This window comes from Zootermopsis nevadensis, unplaced genomic scaffold (assembly GCF_977971745.1).
Source record: "Zootermopsis nevadensis isolate Lab colony 2312 unplaced genomic scaffold, Znev_1.0 Znev_ptg000008l, whole genome shotgun sequence".
Taxonomy (NCBI): domain Eukaryota; kingdom Metazoa; phylum Arthropoda; class Insecta; order Blattodea; family Termopsidae; genus Zootermopsis; species Zootermopsis nevadensis.
Window position 1 is genome coordinate 14,124,662 of NW_028259140.1, and position 26,577 is coordinate 14,151,238.

The following is a 26,577-nucleotide window of genomic DNA, read 5'->3' on the forward strand; positions in this document are numbered from 1 at the left end:
TTTGCATTAGGATACTCCATCAGGAAAGTCCAAGAAAACAAAGATAGATTGGAATTCAGTTAGACACATCAGCTTCTGGTCTCTGTTTATGATGTTAATTTATTGGGTAAGACATGATACAGCAGCTCTGTAGAGTCTAGTAAGGAAGTTTGTCTACAAGTAAACACACAAAGAAACTAAGAACATGGTCATGTCTTACCACCAGACTACATGACAAAATAATTTCTGAAGATAAATAATAAATACTTTAAAATGTGGCAAGTTTCAAATATTTGGGAACAGTGGTAACAAATCATTATAGCATTCATGATTAAATTAATAGCAGACTGAATTTGGGGAATGCTTGATACCTTGCAGTTCTGAATCTTTTGTCTTCTCATCTGCTATCTAAAAACACAAAGATCACACCATACAAACTGTAAATTTTTGTCTTGTTTTTTATGGGTATGGAACTTTGTTTCTCACATTAAAGGAAAAATAGGGATTGGGTGTATTTGAGAACAGAGTGCTTAGGTGAATATTTCGACCTAAGAAAGATGAAGTGACAGGAGGCTGGAAAGAACTACATAATAAGGAACTCCTCACCAAATATTAGAACGTATGAATGAAGGTGGCTCAGATGGGCAGGGCATGTAGTGCACATGGGATCCAATAAGAAATGTTCAACATTTTGGTTGGGAAAGCCTGAAAGGAATTGACCACTCAGAAGACCTAGACATAAATGGGACTGTAATATAAAAATGGATCTTAAGGAATTGGGTGTGAAGGGCATGGGCTGGATTAATCTTGGTCGGGATAGGGCATGACAGTGAATCTTCAGAGTCCATGAAGGAGAATTTCTTGGCTAGCTGAGCATACTGTTAGCTTCTCAAGAAGGACTTTGCTTCATAGTGTTAATAGTTGCCCACATTTTCAGTGTATTATATTTAGAACATTGAATATTTTAGGAGGTAAAACAGTAACTTCACATCATATATATTGACAAGAATATATTTTCTTTATTAGTTTTTAAAATGTATTCCAGTAGTATAAAAAAGAATCTTAGACCTGATGTGCTACATGTAGTGTAGGTAACTTTATTACTACTAAGATGAAATTGTATCAGATTATCTGTTTATATGTATTATATACGTGTTAATTAGCATATCGTGTCATTAGCAAACACCTCAGGTACATGGTATATAGAATATACTAACCTTGAAGAACCAGTGTCTGTTTAAATGTACATTCTGCTAAGTAAATACTTCCAGGAACATGTGTCAAAAACTGAACATCAAGATTATGGTTGGAGAAACAGTGGTATATGTATAGATTGTGGCACCACATGTGTTATCCATTAGCAGCCTTTGTAACAAACTACTATGAATAAAATAGCAGCCATATCTGGGTTTCTGAAAATAAAATAACCTGTAGGATATTTACAATTAAAGACAGTGACAAATTTGGGTTTTGTCTTAATTTGTGAATTAAAATTATCTGTATTCCAAGACCTGCCATCTGCCTTGTCAAAAATTAAGTCTTTTATGTACAAGGGGATCCAGTTGACTGGTACCCTGTCATTTGGGTCCAGATTTGCAGTTTTGCTGTGGATGCTCCTCTGACTACCTGGCCAAAATGTTAGGTGTTGACACTCCACTGTTTGATTATGACACATATTTCTATTTTATACTCTTTTCACTGTTATTTCATAAGTCTCATAAAAGGAGTTGCACTTCAGTTGTCCATGATGGCTCAGCTGTCTGATTGTCTCCTCCACATGAGACTTTATTAGGTGCCATCCTACAGTAATGGTGTATCCCAATAACACAGTACAGAATTTACTAATATGTCAGAAAACTCTTGAGTAAATACATTTTTAAGGATGTCAAACATATTGAAAGGAATATTTGAGATTTGAGGTTCTCATGGTGTTGAAGGTGTCAGTGATGGTCTTCTGGGTTGTAACACCATGTATGATTGTAGGTAGATATCATCATTTTGGAGATGACAGTGTTGGTCTTTTGTATTGTGTTACTGTGAGGACTTGTGGGTAGGTACGAATGTTTTGGAGAAACATATTTTAGCCCTGGATATGGGAGACATTGATTCTTAGAAACATTGGTATTCATCTGTAAGTTCACGCAGCATTACATCCCAGAGAACCAATATTGACGAAACTAATTTTTTGTCTTTTGACAGTGTTTTGCATGGTAAGTTATTTGTTGTTCTTGAAAGGCAAAGCTGATAATTAGTTGGAGATACTTTGAAATTTCAGTAATTCTCTTTTAATTGAATAATTGAGGAAAGGCAACCCCCCCAAAAAAGAAGCTTTTTGAAGTGTTCATTGCTAATATTCTGTTGTTGAACTCATTTTAATTGACATTATGTGAAACAAAAATGTAAACTACTTTTAACAATTACTGCATTACAGGCATAGTGCTTGACATACTACTGCTATGACTGCAATTTGTTTATCAGGTGCTTGAATTTCTTGTGGCCCATATTTTACTTGTACCTGATAATTGAATTGAATTTTACATGAACAGCTGCTTCACCTACTTGTAGCTAATACTGCACACAAAATTACTGTGTGAACTACTTTTCATCAGTATTTTGTATTAATTATTGGCGGGAGTACATTTAATTGTAACACTGGGTGAAACTGCTGAACTACTACTAGAATTACATGTGTACAACATTTTACATGGAACTAGTGCATGAAATACGGGTAAACCCCGATTTGCGCCGATTCAGAATAACGCCACTTTTGAAACCAGCAAGTCAAAAAGTGAGAAAAAATATTTTACTATTATTTATAACGTTTTACAATATTTCTCATACTGATTATTATATTAAATCGTAATTCTTACATCGCTGATTTTGAATAAAAATTATAAATACAAGTCACCTCTGCACTCATCGCTAAGTAGCTGCGAGATAATCTCCTAAAAATCACGATGAGTCATTTGCATTCATCCTGATAAGGGAGTAAGGAAAAATGCTCTCAGTTCGCTTCTTGTTGACACATTGAATGTGCTGAAAACTGTGTGTTAAGCGTGTTTGTGTTGTTCGACCACTATTCTGCAGTAACAACTGTTTTATATTCATAAATTGTAGAAGAGCCACCATGTCTGGTAAGAGAAGTGAATGTGTTGCTAAAAAGTTGCGTAGGTCTATTGCGTTAGAAGGTAAGATGGACGTAATTCGTAGAATAGAAGGTGGTGATACCCGTCGTAATGTGTGCAGAAGTATGAAGTTGCCTCCTTCCACTGTGACTACCATAATGAAAAATTCATATAAAATAAAACAGTCAATGCAACAGGCTACGAGAGTAAGTGCAACGCACGTGAGTTATAGCAGAAGTAAACTTTTAGAAAGAATGGAGGAATTACTGTTGCTATGGGTGGATGACATGCATCGAAAAAACATTCCCTTGACTGAAATTGCTATCACGGATAAGGCGAAGTCAATTTTTGAGGAACTTTATTCGTCAGTGTTTGGGTGCCAGGAACGCATGTCATTGACTTCCCATTGATTTACATTATTAAAAGAGGTTCAAATTACACCGGTTCATCCAGGAACGCATCCCCGTCGCAAATAGGGGTTTACCTGTACTATTAATTACCATCTTACATGAAGTTAAAAATTAACATTAAGTAACATATCACTGATGACCTGCTTATGATTGAACTAATAATGAACATGAAATTATTGCTTGAACTAATTGTCAGTATTCCTTACAAAACGTCTGCTGCTTAACTAATGTCCCACATGTAACTGCTGCTTGAACTACTTAATCACTTGCACCTCTTGCAGGTGTAATCGTAAAGGAAACTATTTTATATGGTTTGGCATTGCTGCGTGAGCAAAAGAGTATGGTTTGAAGTTTTGTTGCATTATGAATATTTACATCTGCTCATAAAGTGATTAATGTAGTGTGTGCTGGTTATAGGGCCTCAGCCACAGCGAACAGAAGTCTTCCAGACATTCCAATTGATTCAGAAAGAATCCAGTTGGAAAGTGGTGAAACCTTGTGGGAGAGCAATGAACCGAACGGAGACACAAGCTCTGAACTGTATGCTACTGTAGAAGAGAACAAGCATGTTACACAGCCACAGGGTGACTATCATAGGATCTCTGCTTTGAGTATTGCTGTCATTTTCATTGTTTCTACTGACATGTGCTTCTTAATTCTACTTGATTACATTTTAATTATGTGCTGAGGCTCATCAAACATCAAAGCTTAGTTGTTAATAATATTGTCTCATATCTCTATAAGTCTGGGGCCCTGAAATCAGGGAGTATGGAATTAGAGAATTATAAGTTAGACTTAGTGGCAGTGCAGGAAGTGGGAGGGGAAGGCACGATCCCTGTGGACAATTTCACATTTTTCTATCGAAAGGGGAATGACAATCATCAGTTAGGGATGGGTTAAGAAAGTAGAATTTGTTAGTGACAGGTTGTCTTACGTAAATTTGGAAGGACGTTGGTGCGACATCATTGTCCTTAATGTTCATGGCCCAACTGAGGACAAAAGCGATGATATCAAGGATAGCTTTTATGAAGAATTGGAATCAGTATTTGATACATTTGGCAAGTATCACATGAAAATTCTGCTAGGAGATTTCAATGCAAAAATTGGGAGGGAGGATATCTTCAAACCCACAATAGGCAGCGAGAGTCTCCATGCACTTAGTAATGATAACGGTGTTAGAGCAGTAACCTGCGCTATGTCAAAAGATTTAATTGTAAAAAGTACAAAATTTCCACACTGTGATATTCGTAAATACACTTGGACTTCTCCAGATGGGAGCACACACAATCAAATAGATCAAGTTTTAGTAGATAATAGAAGGCAGACAAATGTAATTGATGTGAGGTCTTTCAGAGGAGCAGAATGTGACAGTGACCATTATTTGGTGGTAGCAAAAGTGAGGGAGCGGCTTTCAGTAAGTAGACGAACTAAGCAAAATTTTGACATGGAAAGATTTTATTTGAAAAAATTAAGTGAGGGAGAGGCGAAGGAACAATGTCAAGTTGAAATTTCGAATAGATTTCAAATTTTAGAGACAGATGAAGATAATGAAAGTGTGGACATCAACAGGGAGTGGGAAAATGTCAGAAACTGCATCAAAATCTCAGCCACAGAGAAACTAGGATACTACAGAAGAAAGCAAAATAAACCATGGTTTGATGAAGAATGTTCAAAATTAATAGATCGAAGGAAGCAAACAAAATTTCAATGGTTGCAGGACCCAAACAAAACAAATGCGGATAATTTATGTAACGTGAGACATGAAGCTAGTAGAACCTTCAGGAATAAGAAAACGGAATACCTGAAGGGCAAAATTGTTGAATTTGAGACAAATAATAAGGAAAAAATATCAGAGACCTGTACAGAGGCATTAATAACTTTAAGAAAGGATATCAACCCGAGACCAATTTGGTAAAGGATGATAATGGCAATTTGCTTGCAGATCCAATGAAAATTGTGAATAGGTGGAAAAATTTCTTTAGCCAGCTCTTAAATGTTCATGAGACTGATAATGTTAGACAGATTAAAATACATACAGCTGAAATGTTGGTGCCAGAACCTAGTTTAGGTGAAGTTGAATGAGCCATTGGGAAGATGAAAAGTTATAAATCTCCAGGTATTGATCAGATTCCAGCAGAATTAATTAAAGCAGGTGGCAAAGGGTTGCATATATATTACAAGCTTATTTAGTTAATTTGGGATAAGGAAGAGATGCCACAGCAATGGAAGGAATCCATAATTATTCCTATTCATAAGAAGGGGGACAAGCCAGTGTGGTAATTACCGAGGAATTTATCTGCTATCAACCTCATACAAAATTCTATCCAACATTCTTTTGGCAAGATTATCCCCATATGCGAATGAAATTATTGGGGATCATCAGTGTGGGTTCAGACGAAACAGATCAATGATTGATCAGATATTTTGCATTCGTCAGATACTAGAGAAATGTGGGAGTTCAATGGGACCGTACATCAATTATTTATAGATTTCAAAATAGCCTATGACTCTGTGAAGAGAGAAGTGCTATATAATATTCTTATTGAATTTGGTATACCAAAGAAGCTAGTGAGTCTAATAAAAATGTGCTTAAATGAAACCTGTAGCAAAATTCGAGTAGGTAAATATGTATCTGAGACATTCTTCATCAAGAACGGTCTAAAACAAGGAGATGCTTTGTCTCCCTTGCTCTTTAACTTTGTGCTAGAATGTGTCATCAGGAAAGTCCAAGATAGGCAGGAGGGTTTGCAATTGAATGGGATACATCAGCTATTGGCATATGCTGATGATGTTAATTTATTGGGAGATGACATAAATACAATAAAGAGGAACACAAGTTTTACTAGAAGCTAGTAGACAAGTGGGGCTAGAAGTAAATTCAGAAAAAACTAAGTACATGTTGGTATCTCATCGTCAGCAAACAAGCGTGCAAAATTATCTTAGGGTGGCTAATAAATCCTTTGGGAGTGTTACAAAGTTCAAATATTTGGGAACAACAATATCAAATAAGAATAATACTCATGAGGAAGTTAGGAGGAGATTAAATTATGGAAATGCTTGCTACTTCTCAGTTCAAAATATTTTGTCTTGCCGTCTGATTTCTAAGAACCTGAAAATTAAAGTATACAAAACAATAATTTTGCCTGTTGTTTTGTATGGGTGCGAAACATGGTCTCTCACTCAGAGGGAGGAACATAGATTGCAGGTGTTTGAGAACAGGGTGTTGAGGAGGATATTTTGGCCTAGGAGAGAAGACGATGGGACATGGAGAAAGCAGCATAAAGATGAACTTAAAAATCTGTACTCCTCCCCCAGTATTGTCAGGGTGATTAAGTCGAGAAGACTGAGATGGGCGGGGCATGTAGCGTGCATGGATGGGACAAGAGGTGTGCACCGGGTATTGGTTGGGAAGCCTGAGGGGAAGAGGCCACTGGGGAGACCTAGACGTAGATGGGAGGATAATATCCGGCGGGATCTATGGGAGATAGGAGTTGAAGGAGACTGGATTTTGTTGGCCCAGGACAGGGTCTGGTGGAGGGCTTTGGTTAATTCGGTGATGAACCTTTGGGTTCGGTAAGCCATCTAGTTAGTTGGTTAGTTATTGTCTCATATTTGAGAGGCCCATAACTCAGATTTATGCCTGGAAACATATATCCTGATTTTTACTCAGGTCCTCCCGGCAATTGCTGTGTTAATACCCCAATATACTTATTGAAAATCAGCCTTGTATGGCAGTACAAACGTTTTCTCTGTGTGTGTGTGTGTGTTTGTACATGCTCCTGTATGTGCAAGCATATGTGGATGCCCTTTATATCTTTCAGAAAATCTGATTTTCATGAACATTGGAAGGAAGATTACCTAAATGTCATATCTCTTAAATTTCTACCTTCAATTATAGCATTTTGTGAGCCATCTGAACTTCCAACATTCAAGTAATGTAGGATTTTGTGAATTTCCTGCATAATATGTTTACAAATATGCAGCATTTGTATCAACCTTTCATGTACCAAATCAAAAACAAAAATATGGTAAATGTACTAAATATTTATGTTGAACCTTGATAATTAGAAGTCTGATGTACATTGTGGTGAGAAATATAAACAAGATTACGAATTTTCATGTTATATATGTTGCAGTCCAAACACTAGTAAATGATCTGTGTCTGAAGGTCAGTTTATGTTTCTTTATTTCCTAACAAGCTTTCCTCTTTTCATTATATTAAATGGTATTGATTTCAGCAACAAGAATAGCCATTGGTGCCAACCAGAAGTGCTCTCTGCAAGATGGCCTTACAGATGAAAGCAAGAGCAGTGAGCACAGTTCCTTGAGTCAGACAGATTACAGTGTTTCTCCGTATGCACATCTCAAAGCAGAGCATCCGTATGACAAACTGAGGAGTGAGTGTCAGATTACATGCAACAGGCACATCTCATACCATTATTTACATACATGAAAAATGACACTGTGTGCGTTGGTGTTGAATCACATGGAAATGTCATTGATCCATACTGGAGGGGGGGACTTATGGATAGTTGGTCTCGTGTTAGTTTTGGTTTGTCATTGAAGGAATATAAAGTTGTTTTTGTTTGATATCACTGGCATGAAAATCTTCTGTATATTTGTACTTGTTCATTTTAAAAGAGTGTGATTTAATAATTTCACCAAGCGAATTTACAAAGTAGTGTTTTAATCATGCGTACTTTTACTGTTCACTTTCCTACATTGATGTGGTAGAAATACCACAAGATTTATTTTACATTTCATTGTTGTATGTATTACATTTTGTTCCTGTGTAACTAGCACTGTGAAGGTTCAACACTGCTAATACCAAGGCCTGCCATTGACATGATCTAGAACCAGTTTCAACTATCTGTGATCCTAAAATCTTCATCTGTCTTTATGTTATTCTCCCATCTTTTCTTTCGGTCTTCCAAATGAATGTTTCCCAGGAGGTTTCTTTACCAAAATTTTGTATGCATTCCTCATCTCCCACCCCAACCACATGTCAAACCCATGCTGGCCACCTCGAGTTCACATTTCTAACAATACCAGGGGCCTGCATAAATCATTACAGTTACATTATGTATGCTTAAAGTTAACATTATTATTTTGTGTTGTATGTGCTGTTCAGGTGAACACCCATATGCACAAGTTGGAGCAAATAATGTGCTGGACAGCACCATCTATGACTTGACTCTTGGTTATGGAAATCGTCAACATTCTGTGCCGTAAGTATAAAAAAAATTGTAACTTTCCCTCTCCTGCACAATAAACCACATTTATTTTTATTTAGGTTGTGATAAATTGTGTGATTGTGTAACCATTTTCAGCTTGCTCTAACATGTGCATGTTAGTGACAGTCACAGGTTGAAAAACCCACTTGCCAGTTTACTTTGAAGGAAGTAGAATTTGCCTTCAGTTCTTTAATTTTCTTTCAGATTTTCATCTCTTTGTTCTGGCATTATTTTAGGCCCCCCCCCCAGCAAGGGATGATATCTTGTGCTTGTGCAGGACCCAACCCTTAGCTTTTTGGTTTGTCTCCAGCAGCTTCAGTACCCATGAGGACGACGAAGATTCTCGAAACGATGTTTTTTGCATTAAACCACCTGACATGGCTGGTAGCTCTAGAAGAATTCATTATACTTAGTTGCCGTGAAGGCTTCAGATATCTACAGTGTTATTTGGCAGAGTGTGTGTAATAAAATGTTGTCTGTTCAGCAAACAATTGTTAGCATTTATTTTCATCTATATGATATAATCAAATCCACATTTGAAAAACCTATGTTGGAGGAGGGTTTATTGTATCTTCTCTTTGGAACATGATTTCAATTATGGAAAGAATGAAGCAAACAAACAAATAAACAGCTGTCTTTTCTTTACTTAATACATATTCTGAATGTTTCTTTTTGTTTTTTAAATGATGATAGACATGAAATAACATACAACTTATTAGTTTCTTTGGAAGTTGTGCCACACTAATTGTCAAAATGCTAGTTATGGTCAGAGATGATAAGATCCATTATGAATTGCATCACCATTGGATGATGAAACAGGTTGGCTGAAGAACAGGTGCATCTATTTTATGTTCCTGATTCAGATTTTTGGCCAGACCACTGATTGTCATAATCAAGATTTTGCTAACCTACTCATTTCTTAAAAATGAATTCCAAGTCAATTTTTGGCATTGGTCATAACTCCTTTCTCCACAGTTCTTCCTGATTCATATATGTATTCATAATTTCATCCAATATCCTTCTTTTGTTAAGTAACCTTTAATCAACTGCCTGAAGAATAGATGGATGATTCTAAAACCCTTCCAGCATCAAACTCTTTGCTTTATAATTATTATATAAACATTATACAATATATTTTGTTTTGGTAGTCTTTTGATGTTGCAAGTGGACATTGAAAAATATCTGTTAATTTACACAGGGACATGTTTATGTGTGTACAGGAGTGAGGACTCTCAGTCATTGCACCCCAGTACAAGTGGTGACAACACTCCAAGGCCTTTATCCTGTCAGGCAGGGACTTCGACCAACCCTGTGCCTCCACCAAGAACAAGAAAGTCCTCTTCCCATAACTCCCTTTTGCTGGCACCATCTGCAACAATACTCCCAGGTTCAGTGCCCAACATCCAAGCAGCAACAGCTATAGCAGGCTGGGTATCTGCTAACCAGGAATTACCTTACATGACTCCTCCAATCCCAGCTCCAGAGATGAACCCACCACAGCAGGAACAAGTGAACTTCAGTGGTGACTCCCAGGACTCCAGTGAGTTATTGGCTGGCCAGCTGTTGAATTCCATGATTTTTAGCTGACTGAAGGAAATGCCCATAACTGCATTCTATTCTGAACAATTTCTATTCAGTTCATATAATTAAAAACTTATTTTTTTGCAACCTGTTATATTATTACCCTCCTTTTATATTCTAGACTCCAAAGTACCCTCTCCATATTTGTCTTTGTGCATTTGTTTTCCTCAATTTCCCTGTTATCTTCACCATATTTATTCAATTGCCTTAACCCTTGAAAGCCCAAATGATTTTTATGCTTCAAGAGAGTAGTTAATTTTTTAATATTTGTGGTATTTAGTTGGACATGTAATTTTTTTCTCATAATTATCGAAACATGTATGACAGTGTGGTAGCTGGACTTGAGTGTGCTGATTGGAGGTTAAAAATGTACTGAAATTAATTATGACCATATACCACTGCAGTCCTACAAAGGATTAACAGTACTGTTTGAATAAATGAAGTGCATGAAAGCACATTTTCCAATTATACCAATATAATTTTGCTTTAGTGAATATGTTATCCTTGATTCTTTTTAACAGTTTCAAATGTTCTTCTCCCAGTGTCAGAACCAACACAGTTTGACTTGATGTATTTTATTTAATAACAAGACTAAATGTTGCAGTCTGTGTGCTAATATACTGGCCACTGTTTATTACAGAGGGCTATACAAGTATCAGTGTGAGAGAACCACTTGCAAATATAAAAGCACGAACCAAAGTGCCAAATCAGAGGAGCAGAACTCAGGAGCTGGTGGATTCCCATTATGCCACAGTATCAGATGATTCTGGTGAGTATGTTGACAACCATTCCTGGGTAAATGAGAGTTTGTGGACTCCCACTTACACAGAGGTATACATGAATTTGTATACTCTTTCTGTCAGGTAATTAAGAAGAATTGGTTGATAGATAGTTTGGATGAATTGATTTACTCTATATGGTATGTAATATAATCAAACCAGACCTCCTCTCATATACCAGAGTCAAATCTCAGTACAGTAGGAAGTGGTCAGATAATTATGTATGTGTGTAAATAATGGGGTGTGTGTCATGTGACCCCTTTCACTATGACCATTAGCTGATCTTATCTGCATCCTCCTCCTGATCTGTCAGCAGTCCTGATTCCAGAAAATGTCTGCCCAAGTGGTGAAATTGTTAATCTGGTGGCCATAGTCAAGGCTTCCCTGTAGATCCCAGGTCTCATAGAGTCCCTGAGTCTTTGAAGAGAATTAACCAGGGTACTGGCCTCAGACCTGGACCTTTTAGGCACTCTGGTCAGGGCCTACCTGGATTTCGCTAGTGCGACATACCCCAGTTGCCATAAGCCCCTGGTATATCTTTGGTAAGGTATGCCTATAGAACAGTTGTCTCAGAATCACTGGGTTCGGTTATGCTGTGAGCTCCCCAAGGGGGTATGCCAGAACTGCTGGCTTTCTTCTGGTAGCGATCAACTTTGAAGTAAAACCTCCAAAGTTGTTAAGTTGTGATTTGACTGTACCTAGACTGCTTGCATTTTACTGCTAATATGTTACAAAGCTGATGCGATAAGAGCAGCTAAGTAATAAAGTGTTTAAACAAGTGGCAAACTTTATATATCTTGAAACAGTAACAGATAAAGTTGAAGTCTCAGAAAAGTTAAGAGCAGAATAAATATCAGGAATGCATGCTACCATGCAGTTTAGAATTTGTCTTCTCTTCTTTCTAAAAATGTGAAGATTAAAATATACAGTTGTTGTTGTTGTTTTGTGTGGGTGTGAAGTTTTACCTCTCACATTAAAGAAAGGACACAGACCAAGGATGTTTAAGAACTGGATGCTGAGGAGAATATTTGGATTTGAGTAGGATGAAGTGACAGTGAAGGTCACTGGGACCGTGGGTTCAAATCCCACTCAAGCCATGGATGTTGTCCTGTGTACAGGTAGAGGCCTTGCGACGGGCTGATCCCTCGTCCAAGGAGTCCTACCGAATGTCTGTTGATCAAGCCAACGAAAATTTGGGACCCACAGTGTTCAGGCACTTGAAGAACGGGTCATTCCCAGTATCCCCCCAGTACCCAGAGAACAACAGTACAATAATTAGAGAATAATTATAGTTCTATAACAGTTTATTAAAATGTGATGTGGTCACAGCAATTTTTTTATTTTTGAACTTCTAATTTAGATGATTTGGGGTTTTCATGGTCACATATATGAAGATCACTCCTCTGGGATTTATCTCCATATAGTCTGGTAGGTATTGACCAAACTTTTAGAGGTGCTCATTACCTCCATCATTAGTGTGATCATGGGCATTATCTTCCTGAAAGTCAACCATTTTCCAAGTTAGATTTTTGGTTTTACCTTCTTGTACTTATTGACTGTAAAATAAGAATGTGAGAAAGGAAGGGACACTTACCAGGTGAAGGGTTCACAGAGACAGTGCTAGAAAGATAATGAAATATAGCTTACATATACTATGGGCTTCTTCAGAAACAATGGACATGATCTTGGACTTGCTTGTATGTTTTCTAGATGAGATGTACGCTGCAATAGATGAGCCAGGACAGGTGTATACAAGTGGAAGTGAAACATATGCTCAGATACAACCTTTGGCATTTCTGGAAGAAACTCCTGAATTGGCTTCTGACAGTTTGCAATATCCTCCACAGCCTCCAAGTGTTGACAGTTTGAAACAGGTGGCCCAAGTTCATTCTCGTCAAGGTTGGTACATTCTGTGGTTTCTTTAGGAGTGCCATGTTTTGTGAATGAATGCAGACAAATGTCGGGGTGTGCAATCTTTTTTAGAAATTAATAATGATTTGGCAAGTAAAGGAAATAATTCCCTGCATTTAAGGGACCAGAAGTTCATTACTGTATTTACAACATTTGGCCACTGCAATGTATTGTAAACTAGTTCAATTCATTCCACATCACTCCCTATATCTCAGAGACCTGTTTTGATATTATCCTTCCATCTATTCATAAGTTTTCTGATGTGACTTTTCCCTCAATATTTCCTTACCAGAATTGTTTATTTATCTCTTATTTTCTCATTGCATGCCAAATTTCCTGTCTATATCATCCTTGACTTAATCACCCTGACAGTGTTATATGAAGGATACGAATTATGCAGTTTTTCATTATGAATTTTTCTCCATCCTTGTTTCTGTTTATGGAGAGATATTTATAATTTACAAAAATTTACTATCTTCAAGATTCTGAACAAGATTTTAATGTTCCAATTATTGGCCTGTTATAAAAAGTGAGAGAAAATATTCATTTTTCCTTTCAAAGCAAGTTTTGGAAGTTTATGTGAATGAGGTTTAAACTAATCAGCGACAAATATTGTACATGTATATAGTCGTTCCATTTCAAGACATTTGTTTCTGTCAAAAAATGCACAAAATAAACTGACGCTGTGGTAACAGAACCTGATGGTTCAATACCAGTTCACATCCTCAAACCTGATACTCTAAGATCCATTTTTAAGTCTTGCAACCTAATTGGTCTTTCTAATGGTCACTTTTTGAGAGGTTTCTCCACTGTGTTCTGTGTGCTTTTTTGTCTTCCTGATTCAAGCTACATGTCCAGTCCACAATGTGTTATTGTGATTTGCAGCTTCTTCATCGAGTGCTGCCAGTTCCGTCGCAAACCTCGGCTCCCCAAAACCTGAGAAACGGCAGGCCAACTCCCCGTTGCCACCACCTCCTGCTAGCAGCCCTGATCTGTACGCTGTTGTAGATAAAAAGAGCAGTGCAGGTCTGGCTGTAAGTCGTAACCTTGAGGAGATGTATGCAAAGGTGATGAAGAAGAAGCAGCGGGGTGTTGGACCAGATATGGATCAAGGTCGGCAACCAGGCACAAGTTTGCCGGAACACGCAGACAACTTGAGCCATGCTTCCATCGATACAGTCTCAAGTCATGGATCTCCAGAGTTACGAAGTCAACAAGAACCAGATGGCATCTCTGCATGTAGCTCAGATCATGACCCTGTTGTGGGACTTGGTTCTGCAACCAGGCAACTTCTCCCATCCTATGATGTGCTCCATAGTTCACCATCTCATCAGTTTCTAATGCCAACTGATGTTGTAGACCCAAATTATGAGAGTCTTGGTGGACCCAGCAGCATTGATACTTCTTACCATGACCCAGGTTATGAAGTGGTGCAGCAGCATCTCTCAGATTGTGATCCAAATTATGAGGAACTCTGGCCTCAGTCCAGGGACTCTCCAGCGACAAATTTGAAGGTGAATTTTGTCCACACAGACAGTGTAAGTCATCCTGTGGAGGCTAGCACAAACAAAAATGGCCAGCTTGAGGCACCAGGTAGGTTAGGTATTGATCCAGGATATGAGCAAGTGAGGTCTGGTGCAAACCAGATCCCAAAGGACAGTGAGTCAGGACCACATTCTATTGATAGGCTGGATCCAGGTTATGAAAAAGTGAGGTCTGCTGTGCAGGAAATGAGCTATATGAGTGTAAATAAGTGTGGTTCTTTAAATCAGGGAGCCAAACACGTTGCAGATGCAGATTATGCCAGTGTAGTGACGAACAACAATGCAGTGCAACCTGATCCAGGGTATGAGCAGGTCAAATCTCAGAATGGAAGTGACTGGGAAAATCATGCCACAAACAAACACAGTAACAGCAGTGAAGACGATTTCCCAGGGTATGATCAGGTCACCTTGCAAGACAGATGCAGCGGTTCCTTCTTCAGCGTCTTGAGGGACGGTGACAACCAGTTGACGAATTCCCACCCCAGTTACGAGAGAGTGCACTCAAAAGGGTCAAGTGATGCAGATACATATAGTGGCCCAGAGCCAGACTATGCCAGTGTAGACAGGAAAAGGGATCCTGAACCAAATTATGAAAGCATGTCAAGTGAAGGGCAAGACATGCTCTCTAGCACAGTAGATGACCCAAACTATGAAAGTGTCAGTTACTTTGATTTACCATGTGACCCACCATATGAGAGATTACACAATGAAATCAGAGACTCAGATGGTGCATCTTCAGGATATGAAAAGGTCAAGGATCACAGTGATCTTTCTGTTGGTGGTCCTGATGAAAAACAGCTGAAAGGCAGTTATTTGGAACCAGGGTATGAGGAAGTGGGCATGAGGTGGGACATTATTAATGGTGACTCTGCTGCAGGTTGTAACAGTTCCTTCAGCATGGAGTCACTCCTGCCAGAAAGTTCTTGCCATCTGAAGGAAGGCAATGGAAATTTGTGCCAACCTCAGCTCCAAACCAGCCCCACAAAAATGTAGCATTTGGTAAACACTAGATTAACCATCAGTTGGAATAGCCTCATAGACAATATTTTCTAGTATAAATAGATGTGAATTTTGGGAAATAATATTATATTGTATTTAATGCTCACTGTGTATAGTTAAGGAAAAATGTAGCTTTTAATTGACTGTAATATAAGCTCATACTGATCAATGCCTGTACAGTTTTGTAGTATTTTACACAGTGATGGTTACTTAGAAGTTGTGGAATATCTTCAGTTTTAACAAAGTGAAAGTGCCTAAATGCATCACATAAATAATGCAAGGACAGAGCATTTTATGCATCCTAGGAAATTGACCCCATCCCCAATGTAACTATTGTTCTGCAGTGAAGAGATGGTGAGTCAATTAGCAAGGCCTGCCCACATTTAATATGCAAATTAAGAACACCAGCATGATTTTCAGATTATTGTTACTGTTGTTTTATAGTCAGTTGAATTACTTGCAATTAATAAAGGTTTCCTTCTTATTTATTATGAACAGAAATGTATGGAACATAGTCACAGTGCAGTCTAAGGCATGGTCTTGGACTGCTCAAACATAGGAATCATGGTTTCAAATCCCACTCAAGGTATGTATGTTTGTCTGCAGTTTTCTTTGTTGTGCTGTCCTTTGTAGGTAGAGGCCTTCCAATGGGCTAATCCCCTTGTCCAAGGAATTCAACCAGAAGTCTGTAAAAGGATTTGTAGTTTCATAAATTATTTTTGAATTGAAAGAGGCCAGAAGACCTAATCCATAAAAGCTGAAGAAAAAGAATAACAGAAATACAACTTTAAATAACAACACAATTGACATGGCACTCACCTCATTGATGGCATAGTATGTGATTATGCCCAGGGACAGCTTTACTGTAGTCATGGTGAATCTGTGCATTTAAGCTGTATTTTAAGTAAAATCATCACAGATTTAATAATAAAATACAACTTTTTGGAGATTGGAATCTATCTTTGTCTTCAGGTGAAACCTACTCTGTTGGGCCCAATCAATAGAGCTACTCCCTATCTCCAGACCAGAGTAGGTGACAATCTCTGAAATGTCGTGTTTTATTAAATATGGGACGATGAATAATGTCCAGAAAGTAGTTTTCTTTAAACTCTTACCGGTTTATCTTCTTCACAAAACAAACCAGAGCAAATTACAGTCCTATATATATGCCCCACTGTTATAACTCTTATCATCTCTAAAATGAATTAACATGCTTTCTTTCTGCTGTACTGATTTATTTGTTTATCAGAATCTGTTAGTTGAGAGAACAGCATTGTTTTAAATGGATGACTTCTATTCTGTTTCTTTACATACTACAAACTTACAAACTAATTAGTAAGTGAAATTTATAGCATACAGTATGATTTGAAATGTCTCTTAATTATGCAGGAATAGAATTCTCAAAAGAAACTGTCTGTTATTTTAACTTTAATTTATAAATCTAAGTCATGTATTCTTTAAGAAATGTAAATTCATAACAGCAGAATACAGTTTGAGTTAGCCTAATAGTAGCATATTAACTCTTTGCGGTCCCTTTTAAATACCACTACGGCTCTCTGCTCGTCTATTTAAATACCACTAAACCAGTGGTCCCTAACACGGTGCCCGCGGGTGTCATGGCGCCCGCCAAGCCTTTTTTGGGTGCCTGCGTTGTTACGGAAAGAGGTTATAATGAATAATGAAGGCTCTTCAACGATGAACATTATAAAATCAAAGCACAGATTTCGACTTACTGACGCCCATCTTGACGATTGTTTGCGAGCAGCAACATCATCCTACACTCCCAAATTTGAAAAACAGCCGATGAAATGCAGCGCCAAACATCACACTAACTTCCCACTTGAGTAATAATAATTGTACTTATAAAAGTACGTATTTTTGATTGCATGGTTTCTTGCGTCATTAACTGTGTTGTTTTGTGTATTATTTGGTGTCCATATCTTATTTGTCCAGAGAAAAGAAAATTTGGCTTTGTTAATTGGTTGGTGCCCGCCACGATCTCATAAACTCTCAAATGTGCAAAAAGGTTGGGAACCACTGCATTAAACTATATAAATTCAACTACTATTATGAACTGGTTTGATTTTCTTTTATAACTTGCATACAATGGAAGAAACTTTGCTAAATATGGTGAAAATACTTTATGAGAGGATGACAGTTCCTTTTGTTTGAATACTGTCTGTGAAATATTTTTCACAGACTGTACCACTGTTGCTAGTGAGATGTGTAATAATGGTGCCTTCCTGCTTGCTGTCATTTGGTAGAGAATAAAGCAAGCCCAAGTCTAAATATATCTTATTGCATGCAGATATATGATGTATAAGCATTGGATTTAATATTCACAGAGCTATGCTTCCTTTTGTGCTAATTGTTTTCCAAAGATCAAGACCAAGTTCAACACCATAAAAGTGAAACAGAACGCGAAGTGTAAACGATGAAGTCACTACACATAAAGAATGCTTGATAAGAAGACGAAATAGTATGCAGATGCCATTGGTGGATTGCTCTATGCATCAAAAATAATTAAAAAAATATAATTTCCTACTAGGAAGATGGGATATTTGTTTTATAACTTTATCAGATATAAAATACTCCTATTCTAAGTAAATATGATAGCTACACACATGATGATATTCCTTCACTATATGATATATGGCAAAACACTTGATGTGGAATCCTGGCTTCCTTCGACACGTCAGAATAAAACGACTTTTCTCTCCTTCCTCCTTTCACTATTATAAGGTACATGAAGTCTTACTAGGAAAACTAGGATAGAACTAGTGAAAAGAAAATATGCTGACACAGTTTGCCAGCCTCAGTTTGACTGCAGATCACGTAAAAAATTCATAAAATATTTGGCAGACTCAGTCCGACATAGGACCACAAAGGGTTAAACTTGTACACGTGGCAATGGGATTGGATTCTGGTCAAGTCAGAATTTTTATTGCATCATACAACTGTCATTTTTATTTTATGTTATCAAAGAATTACTGTACCTAAGTTATGTATTTTTTAAAGGCCTATTACTAAATATCACTGTATGACCCTATATGAAGAAGCACTAGTGTCACTCCCACCTCACAAGTTCATTCATCTGCCATCATGGAAATCAAGTGTTGGAAAAGGAGTTACAGTAGCCTCCACTGGCACAAAATCCTTATGCAGTTTTATGAAAATATTTCTAGCTTTTCTCAAGTTTAATTATGTGAACAGATAGACAAACAGACATTGTTAGCCCTACACTGTGCAAAAAATGCATAGATAATGGTATTTTCAATAATTTGTCACAATTAACTATCATGGCAACATCTCAGCAAGGTCTGAATCTTCCCTTCACCTTCATGCATGCTAATTTTATTTGGTTCAGTTCACATATGTAAGGTGGCAGTCTGAGAACTGAATGGCCATTCACTTATATTATTCATCAATGCAAGAAACTTCCATAACTTTTGAATTGTACTATTAGTCGGAACAGTTGCACTTTTTGCATTGTGCTATCAAAAGAGATATTTATTGCTGGCCAAGAAATCATTTAATATGTTAGGGCTTTGTTGGTACTTTAGTGTGGTCCACTGTACAATATGGAGCATTATCATTTAACATGTATACTGTTCACTGGAATACTGGGCATAAGTGTCCCACCCAGTTTTGTAAATTCATTTCATAGTGATAATTACCTGTCAATTGGTCAGGTTTGAAGATAAATATTACCCAAAAAGCCATTTTCAGAACCTATGTGCACAACTGCAGTATCCACCAAAAGTCAAACTTGGGTGTACTTAAGTTTATTGTGTTCCTGAAAGAAAAGTAGAATGATCAAGGACAACCAATTTTCCCAAACCACATACCATGTCATCTCATTGGAGAACACTGAAAAATTTTGTCTCTTAACAAAGAAAACTAAGAGTATTCTAGGACATTTTCCTTCACCTGTTAATTTAAACTTTTTATAAATATGATAAAACCATACATATATTGGAAACAGCTAATCTCCCTGAATAATAACAATGGCTGCAGTCATGGTATATAAACTGTAACCATCAGAGAACTGTGAGGTAATAAATTATATAACTGATAAAAATTGTAAATTAGGCTTTATGACCACAAAACAGCATTTCACTTTAAAACCACAACCCATAAAATGAAAATGATGAGATAGGTGGGGGCCAAAAATAAAAGTCAATATCAAAAAAAATTGTTATAAAATTCCAAGAAATGATAAAGAAGAACATTCAAGAAAATTATTACTATGTAGCAAATAAATTTCAGTGCACAAAATGGAACAGAATTAACAGTATTCCATATAAAATAAACAACTAAAATCTCGTAAATACTAAGCAATATATGTGCATAAGACAAGTGTAAGTTAGGTATGATTATGTAGGGTGGCAAGAAGAGGTCTGAAGGGATGGGCCATTTGGGATGGAGTGAGGTGGAGATTGAGCTGGATGAACTGGGGGCACACCCCAAACAGGAATCAGAGGTGGGGAGGAAGGCTGACTTCTACCCTCCATCTGCTTCCCCCCCACACCATCTGATGCATAATGGATATGTACTCTTCACCAAGTAATTTTAGGATTATCAAATCAAAAGGATGAGAAATTCATACAAAATTTTGGTTGGAAAGCCTGAATGGAGACCACTCAGAAGATCATTGTGTATGTGGGAGGAAGTATAAAAATGGATTTTAGGTAAATTGGTTTGGAGGTTGTGGATTGTATTCATCTGCCTTAGGATAAAGACAGATGACCTTTTACAAACACAGTAATGAACCTCCAAGTTCCATAAAGGGTGGGGAATTTGGTGACTAGCTGAGCATATTATTGACTTCTCGGGAAGGACCCTGCACAATGAAGTTAACTATTTACATGGAAGCATACTGTATGTGACTGGTGATATGGTATGATGCTGTGCATAAAAATGTGATTCTTCCATTCTCTGAAATTAGTGCTCTTCACTTTAACATGTTTAGGATTGGTTGTAGGAATTATGGTGCCCTGGGAGAACAAAACCTATGTAGTCTCTCTCTTCCCCCTCCAAAAAAAAGTAAACTGGTTGCAATATTAATGGAGTTATTTCTTATGATATGGCTTTTATGAAACAATAAACAGATAGCAGTGACCAACGATGGAATTAGGGCTTTAGCAGTTATGGTAATAAACACGACAGTAGTTTGGGGGGGGGGGGGGGAATGAAGAAAACCACAAAAACATCAGTCAAGTCCTTCCCAGTGCCATTACAATTTTTAATTGTTAACCTCATTCATCACACTTGATGTCCTCTGATACTGTCCGTAACAGTTGATGGTGATTGGTGGAACATCTTAAAGTTGAAGGAAATCATATTTGTGATCTTCCATGTCAGATAAGAAGCTCATATCACTGCAGTCAACAGCTATGCATAGGCATAAACTTGGAATGTCTCATTCCATTTCACAACCTAAAAAATTAACTTACTCTGATTTCACTGATTTCAGTACATACTTGAAGGAATTCTTACACCACATTTAAATTTATTTTCATTGTGTTGTTCAGTGATTTATATTATTAAGACTTGGCTCAGGATGCGAATCAGTGGCAGTCCCTTGTGACAAGATATTTTATGTATGATTTATTTAACAATGCTGTCAGTAGCACAGACTTCAGACCAGTACAATTGATTGACAGGATGATTAATTATTAAGTGGAAATTTTGGCATTTCCTAACACTAGCCAAGAGAGACCTCAGGATTGCCTATCTCCCAATAAAGATCTGAACTCGTGATTCTAAATAAAAAACGAATGCTAATCACACTGCTGCAATATTTGATAATATGGAAATGAAGATTTCAAGTTCCATAAAAGGCAAGGAATTTCTTGACCAGCTAAGTGATTATCAGCTTCACAAGGACTCTGCTCCATAGAGTTAGTATATTAGATTTCACTTGGGTGGGCAGCAGTGTTTCTGTACTTTTCATTAGTCTAGGCCTACTATATCAAACTGAAAAAATATTAGAACTGAACAAGTGAGGAAAATATATGTAGTGTGTTACAGCTGGGTACATTTGCTCTGCAATTTGTCTAGTGGTTTTGTATATTCTGTTTTAGGTTTCTGTCAAGGAGTTAGATATGAATTTGACAAAAAATGAAGTTAAGTATAAAGTGGTATGAGAAAACCACATTTAGGCTTGCCAATTTGATGAAAATTGAAACAGCCATACAGATTTATACAAAAAAAGTCTATAAAATTGTATGAGGATCCAATGGAGCAGGAGGCGAGGGCAACATGTGGCATCAGAGACCCTGGATGAGCTAGATTAGTGGCATCCCTTGGTGTGAGAATTACATATAAAATATTTCAAGTAGTTTTATTTGCTACAATATTAACTATCTTCATTTATGTAATTTTGATTATTTTAATAACCATGGCTCAGCTACTGAATATTTTCAGTCCAGGGCTATTGGTTTGAATCCATGACATGGCCAGACTCCAAGAGGCAATAAATATCCAAGTTTATTAGATTACTTCCACAGCTGATCTTTCATACCAGTTTTGTAATATAATATATGTGGAATGAAACTGAAAAGTGTGTATGATCTGCAGATAAAAGGCATAAATAAAATGATGTGTACAAGCTTTAAAATTCTGCAGTTGACAGCATAAAGTCTGTCAAAACAAGGAGTTAAGAGTCAGTATAACATTTACATACAAGACCAGAAACTTCCAAAGATGATGTTAAAATGCCCATGCATTAGTTTACAACTGCTTTGATATCTGGTTTTTGAATGTATGTCAACGGAAAATTCAGGCTAATCAACAAGAAGGAAGTGTTGGTTCTTGCAGCTGTTGATAAAGTTTAAAATAGTTTAGATGGCCAATCACAGTCTTCCTCTGAGGGATGAGGCTGAATAATTACAAAAGCATGATTGATTTCAGCTATTAAAGGTTAAAAATGCTCATACTGAAAAGTGTAACTTGTGTTTACGTATGCTACTGGCAAACATTAACAAGTGTATTTTTATTAGAGTAAAAGTGACTTATAGAACTGTAAAACATTCAAAGAAGTGTACCAAGCATTTCTTTGAAGAACCATACAATAATAGTAAACTTTGCTACTGTTTACCTGAAACTCTTGTTTCAGCTAAATTAATTTTGGTACATTTTAGAACTGTTATGGTCTCCATTCCACACTGGCATTTCTGACCCTCATTTATCTTGTTCCAACATCTTACTCTCTTTGATCTTTTATAAATTAATTTTGTAAGGAAGAATAAGTAGTAGAGAATTTTGGTGAGATATCAGGATCTCATGGTGGAAAGTATGATGTTATGCCACAAAGTCTGGTACAACTTCTATCAGACTACATGGCACATCCCAGAAGACAGTCATCTTCAAGGAGGGAATTATTTTCTCCACTAACTGAATGCACTGTTGATTAATTTAAATACTTTTTATGTACAAAGTTCCAGTATTGGGTATAATTTTGATTTTAATTTATTGCTTTAGATGCTGCTAATAATTATGTTATTTTAATCTTCATTGTATGGGAATATAACATTTAAACCCCTATTTTACAGTGCTGCTGCTTAGACTTTAACTCAGTTTTAATGGTATAGTGGTATGCTACAGCAAAGCAAGGACAGTTGTAACATACAGGTGATAAATTTATCATCTTTCACTTATTCTCCTTTGGTAAACATTAGAGTCACAAGCTTTTCTCATTCTCACATTTTCTAGTATCATTTATCACCAGTCATTTCATAATGGAGTAATGTGTATCTTTTTTTTATAATTTAAATGCCTTTGGTTCAACTTTGTGGTTTGCAGGGCCTGACAGTTTTATCATACCAGTTTGGCCATTCTTTCAGAGTTCCTGTTGGGCCTTCTCAGCTACTACTTAGGAGGTGCCAGGGACAAATCCTTGCTGTATATTGCCCTGACAGATTCCTACTTAAACGTTGTCTCCTCCCATGATGCGGCTGTAGGATCACACTTTGGAAGGGAGATTAATTTGTAAATAAGAAAAATGTGCCATTCATTTATTTAGTCTTCTAAAAGAATAAATATTCAGTACTAATAAAAAAAATACTGTGAGGAGATTTATGATTACAATGAGAATTCAATTTGTATGAGTAGTAATGATTATCACCTTCTAACAGTCAAAAAGAGTCTGAACACTTGTTTGCTTGCTCTGGCCTGACTTGTCCAAGTCTTTTTAACCTTTTAGAGATAAACAATTCAAACTGTTATGATGTCACATAAAATAAGCAAAGCGTTCACATAAAGTAGTGAAATGTTACAAATAAATAACCCATTACATACAGTAGATAAATTGTATTAAAAATATATTAAAATTAGCCGTCAATCACAATATAATATAATTAAAAGATTAAAATATCATTTTACGTTCCCTATCGAGTACTCGATTTACATGTGGAACATACACGACATGTTTCGGTTATATATAGCCATCATCTGGTGTTATGTATATAAACTTTTCACTGAATTACTTATTTTTTTACTGATTTTTTAATGTTTTTTAGTTTTCATTTTTCTTTTGATGTTCTTGTCCTTTATATTGTTTCTTCATTCGTTGTAGTATCACAGGTCACTAATATGTTTGTATTTCGTATTTCGTAGTGATGTCAATGTTTTGTATATGGACCAAGAAGTAATATCGTATTAGTATTATGAGAGATCGGAGGTGTACTGTATTGTATTGGATCGTGTATATTGTGATTGACGGCTAATTTTAATATATTTTTAATACTATTTAAATAAATCACAATATGACGCATCTACAATATCTTATAGTAGATAAATTGTACTACCCATTTGTAGTATATTAAGACAAGAAAATCTTAATGAATATTATGATTTATTTTTATACATACATTCATCAACAGAGTGAAAGTGGTGTGTACATATGTTTTTAATGCTACTATAATTTGTGCCCTTTTATTTATAAGACTTGTGGGACTAGGTGTTATACTGTTGATAATTTTTATGCCAGCATAATAGGCACTCTTCTGAAAACATGAGAAGTAGGCAGTAGGTCTATGGGGCTGATACTTTTTTCTTAACACTGTGTATAGTGGAATTAGTTAGAAAATGTTCTTGGTTATTTACAGAGAAATTCAATGTAGTACACATAGCAGGGACAAGACGTGCAACTTTTTAATCGGAAGACATGAAAAGAAAAGGTCACTTGAGAGTCCTATGCGTTGCTGTAATAATATTAAAATGGATCTTAGAGAGGTGAGGAATGAAGGTGTGGACTGACTTCATCTGCTTGAGTATGTGGCTTAGAGGCGGGGTCTTGTAAACACGGGCATGAAACTTTATGTTTCTTAAAAGGCGAGGCATTTGATTACCTGGGCTACTGTTAGATTCTCAAGCAGGGCTTCGGTTCCATAGATTCAGTTTGTTTCTCTGTTATAGAAATGCCTGTTGAGATTCAATACAAAATGACAAAGCTTTAAATGTGACATATAACAAACTAACTAGACGGCTTATGGAACACGAAGTTTCATCACCGAATTAACCAAAGCCCTCCACCGGACCCTGTCCTGGGCCAACAAAATCCAGTCTCCTTCAACTCCAGTCTCCCATAGATCCCGCCTGACATTTTCCTCACATCTATGTCTAGGTCTCCCCAGCGACGTCTTCCCCTCAGGCTTTAAAAATACCCGGTGCACACTTCTATCCCCATCCAAGCATTCCACATGCCCCGCCCATCTCACTCCCCTCGGCTTCATTACCCTGAAGATGTGACTGATATAGGCAATGTTAAGACATGCCGCGTGTTATCATTACTCGTATAAAGTTAAATCTTCTTATATGTAAACTACGTAGACATTACGTATAAAATATCAATGTAATCCATAAAGTCTTAGATGCTTCTGCTCTGGTGAACCGATTTATAAAAAATCACGACAAGAAAATGCCATAGAAATTGCGTGACCTTTGATGCAGAACCAGACAGTTAAGAAATAAATTTTGGAAAAAGAAGGTTACTTCTATTCATAAGCATAAAATTTTCGAGTTCTTCTCTCTCTCTGTAGAACTAAGAGTGCTTATGAGCGTACGTGATTAAGGACTTTCCTGCCTACGTTACACATTTAATACACTACAAGCACAAAATATAATTTAAATTTATCAAACGAACGCGAGAATTACAGTTGGGAACAGTCACAAAAGCTCTAATTTATTCTAACGCATGCGCAGATGAGGCCTAAATCACGCTACTCACACACTGCAATGTGAAAGATATTCTATGAAAAGTCAATTGGTACTCGGCTCGTCAAAGAATAGTCCACTTTCTTTACTGAAGCAGAAGGTTCATCATCGTTTGTACAAAAATCCCGCCACCAGGGTCTATCCTGAGCCAGTTGCATCCAGTTCGCTCCATCGAGTCCCATCTCACTAAGATCCATCTTAATGTTATCCTCCCACCTACGCCGAGGTCTTCCTAGTGGTCTCCTCCCTTCAGTGCTTGTAAACACACCTCCCCTGCCCTCCTCTACCCCCCTAACAACATCGTGTGAGGAGCTGGTCATAAATTTTTCACTATTATCCGTCCCACCCCCGTTTTAGGTTCAAACATCTTCCACGACACTCTGTTGTCAGAGACCCTCAGTGTATGTTCCTGTCTCAAAGTGAAAAACCACGTTTTGCATCCATAAATACTTTGCACTCAATAATAACAAACATTTCCCGGATTTAATCTGCTGTTGCAGGGAGATTCTTCTATAATTGGGCTTGAAAATCCGGAATAAATGTATTTATCTTTTTTGTGATAGATTTAATGGTTTCCATTGATTTTGTTTTAAGAACTTGTGCACAAAGTACTGTTGTAAAATTTCAAATAAGCAATCATCTGGGGTCTATTAACGGATATATCCATTTTACATTAATTCCTATGGGAAAAATAGTTTCGGTTTACGAACATTTCGGTTTACGAACTACCTTCAGGAACGAATTAAGTTCGCGAACCGAGGTTTGACTGTAAGTACCCCACTTCTTAGCATCCACAT

General features: G+C 36.9%; 1 protein-coding gene and 1 long non-coding RNA gene across 3 annotated transcripts in view; one reads left to right on the forward strand and one right to left on the reverse strand.

Annotated features, from left to right (window-relative positions):
- The window catches only part of LOC110828613 (uncharacterized), a 37,178-nt gene extending 21,125 nt beyond the window's left edge, over positions 1-16,053 (forward strand). For both annotated transcript variants that reach the window (XM_022061476.2, XM_022061477.2), the window contains 7 exons: positions 3,932-4,098; positions 7,753-7,911; positions 8,646-8,742; positions 9,969-10,288; positions 10,970-11,098; positions 12,819-13,007; positions 13,905-16,053. In XM_022061476.2, the coding sequence (XP_021917168.2) occupies positions 3,932-4,098; positions 7,753-7,911; positions 8,646-8,742; positions 9,969-10,288; positions 10,970-11,098; positions 12,819-13,007; positions 13,905-15,556 (2,713 nt within the window). In that variant the 3' untranslated portion in view covers positions 15,557-16,053. The remainder of the gene's footprint in view (positions 1-3,931; positions 4,099-7,752; positions 7,912-8,645; positions 8,743-9,968; positions 10,289-10,969; positions 11,099-12,818; positions 13,008-13,904) is intronic.
- LOC147874472 (uncharacterized) lies at positions 16,030-19,711 on the reverse strand. The gene is made up of 2 exons (XR_015534196.1): positions 19,240-19,711; positions 16,030-16,248 (listed from the first exon to the last, which is right to left on the reverse strand). It is a non-coding gene; the product is annotated as an uncharacterized LOC147874472 (long non-coding RNA).
- Between the last annotated feature and the right edge of the window lie 6,866 nt (positions 19,712-26,577).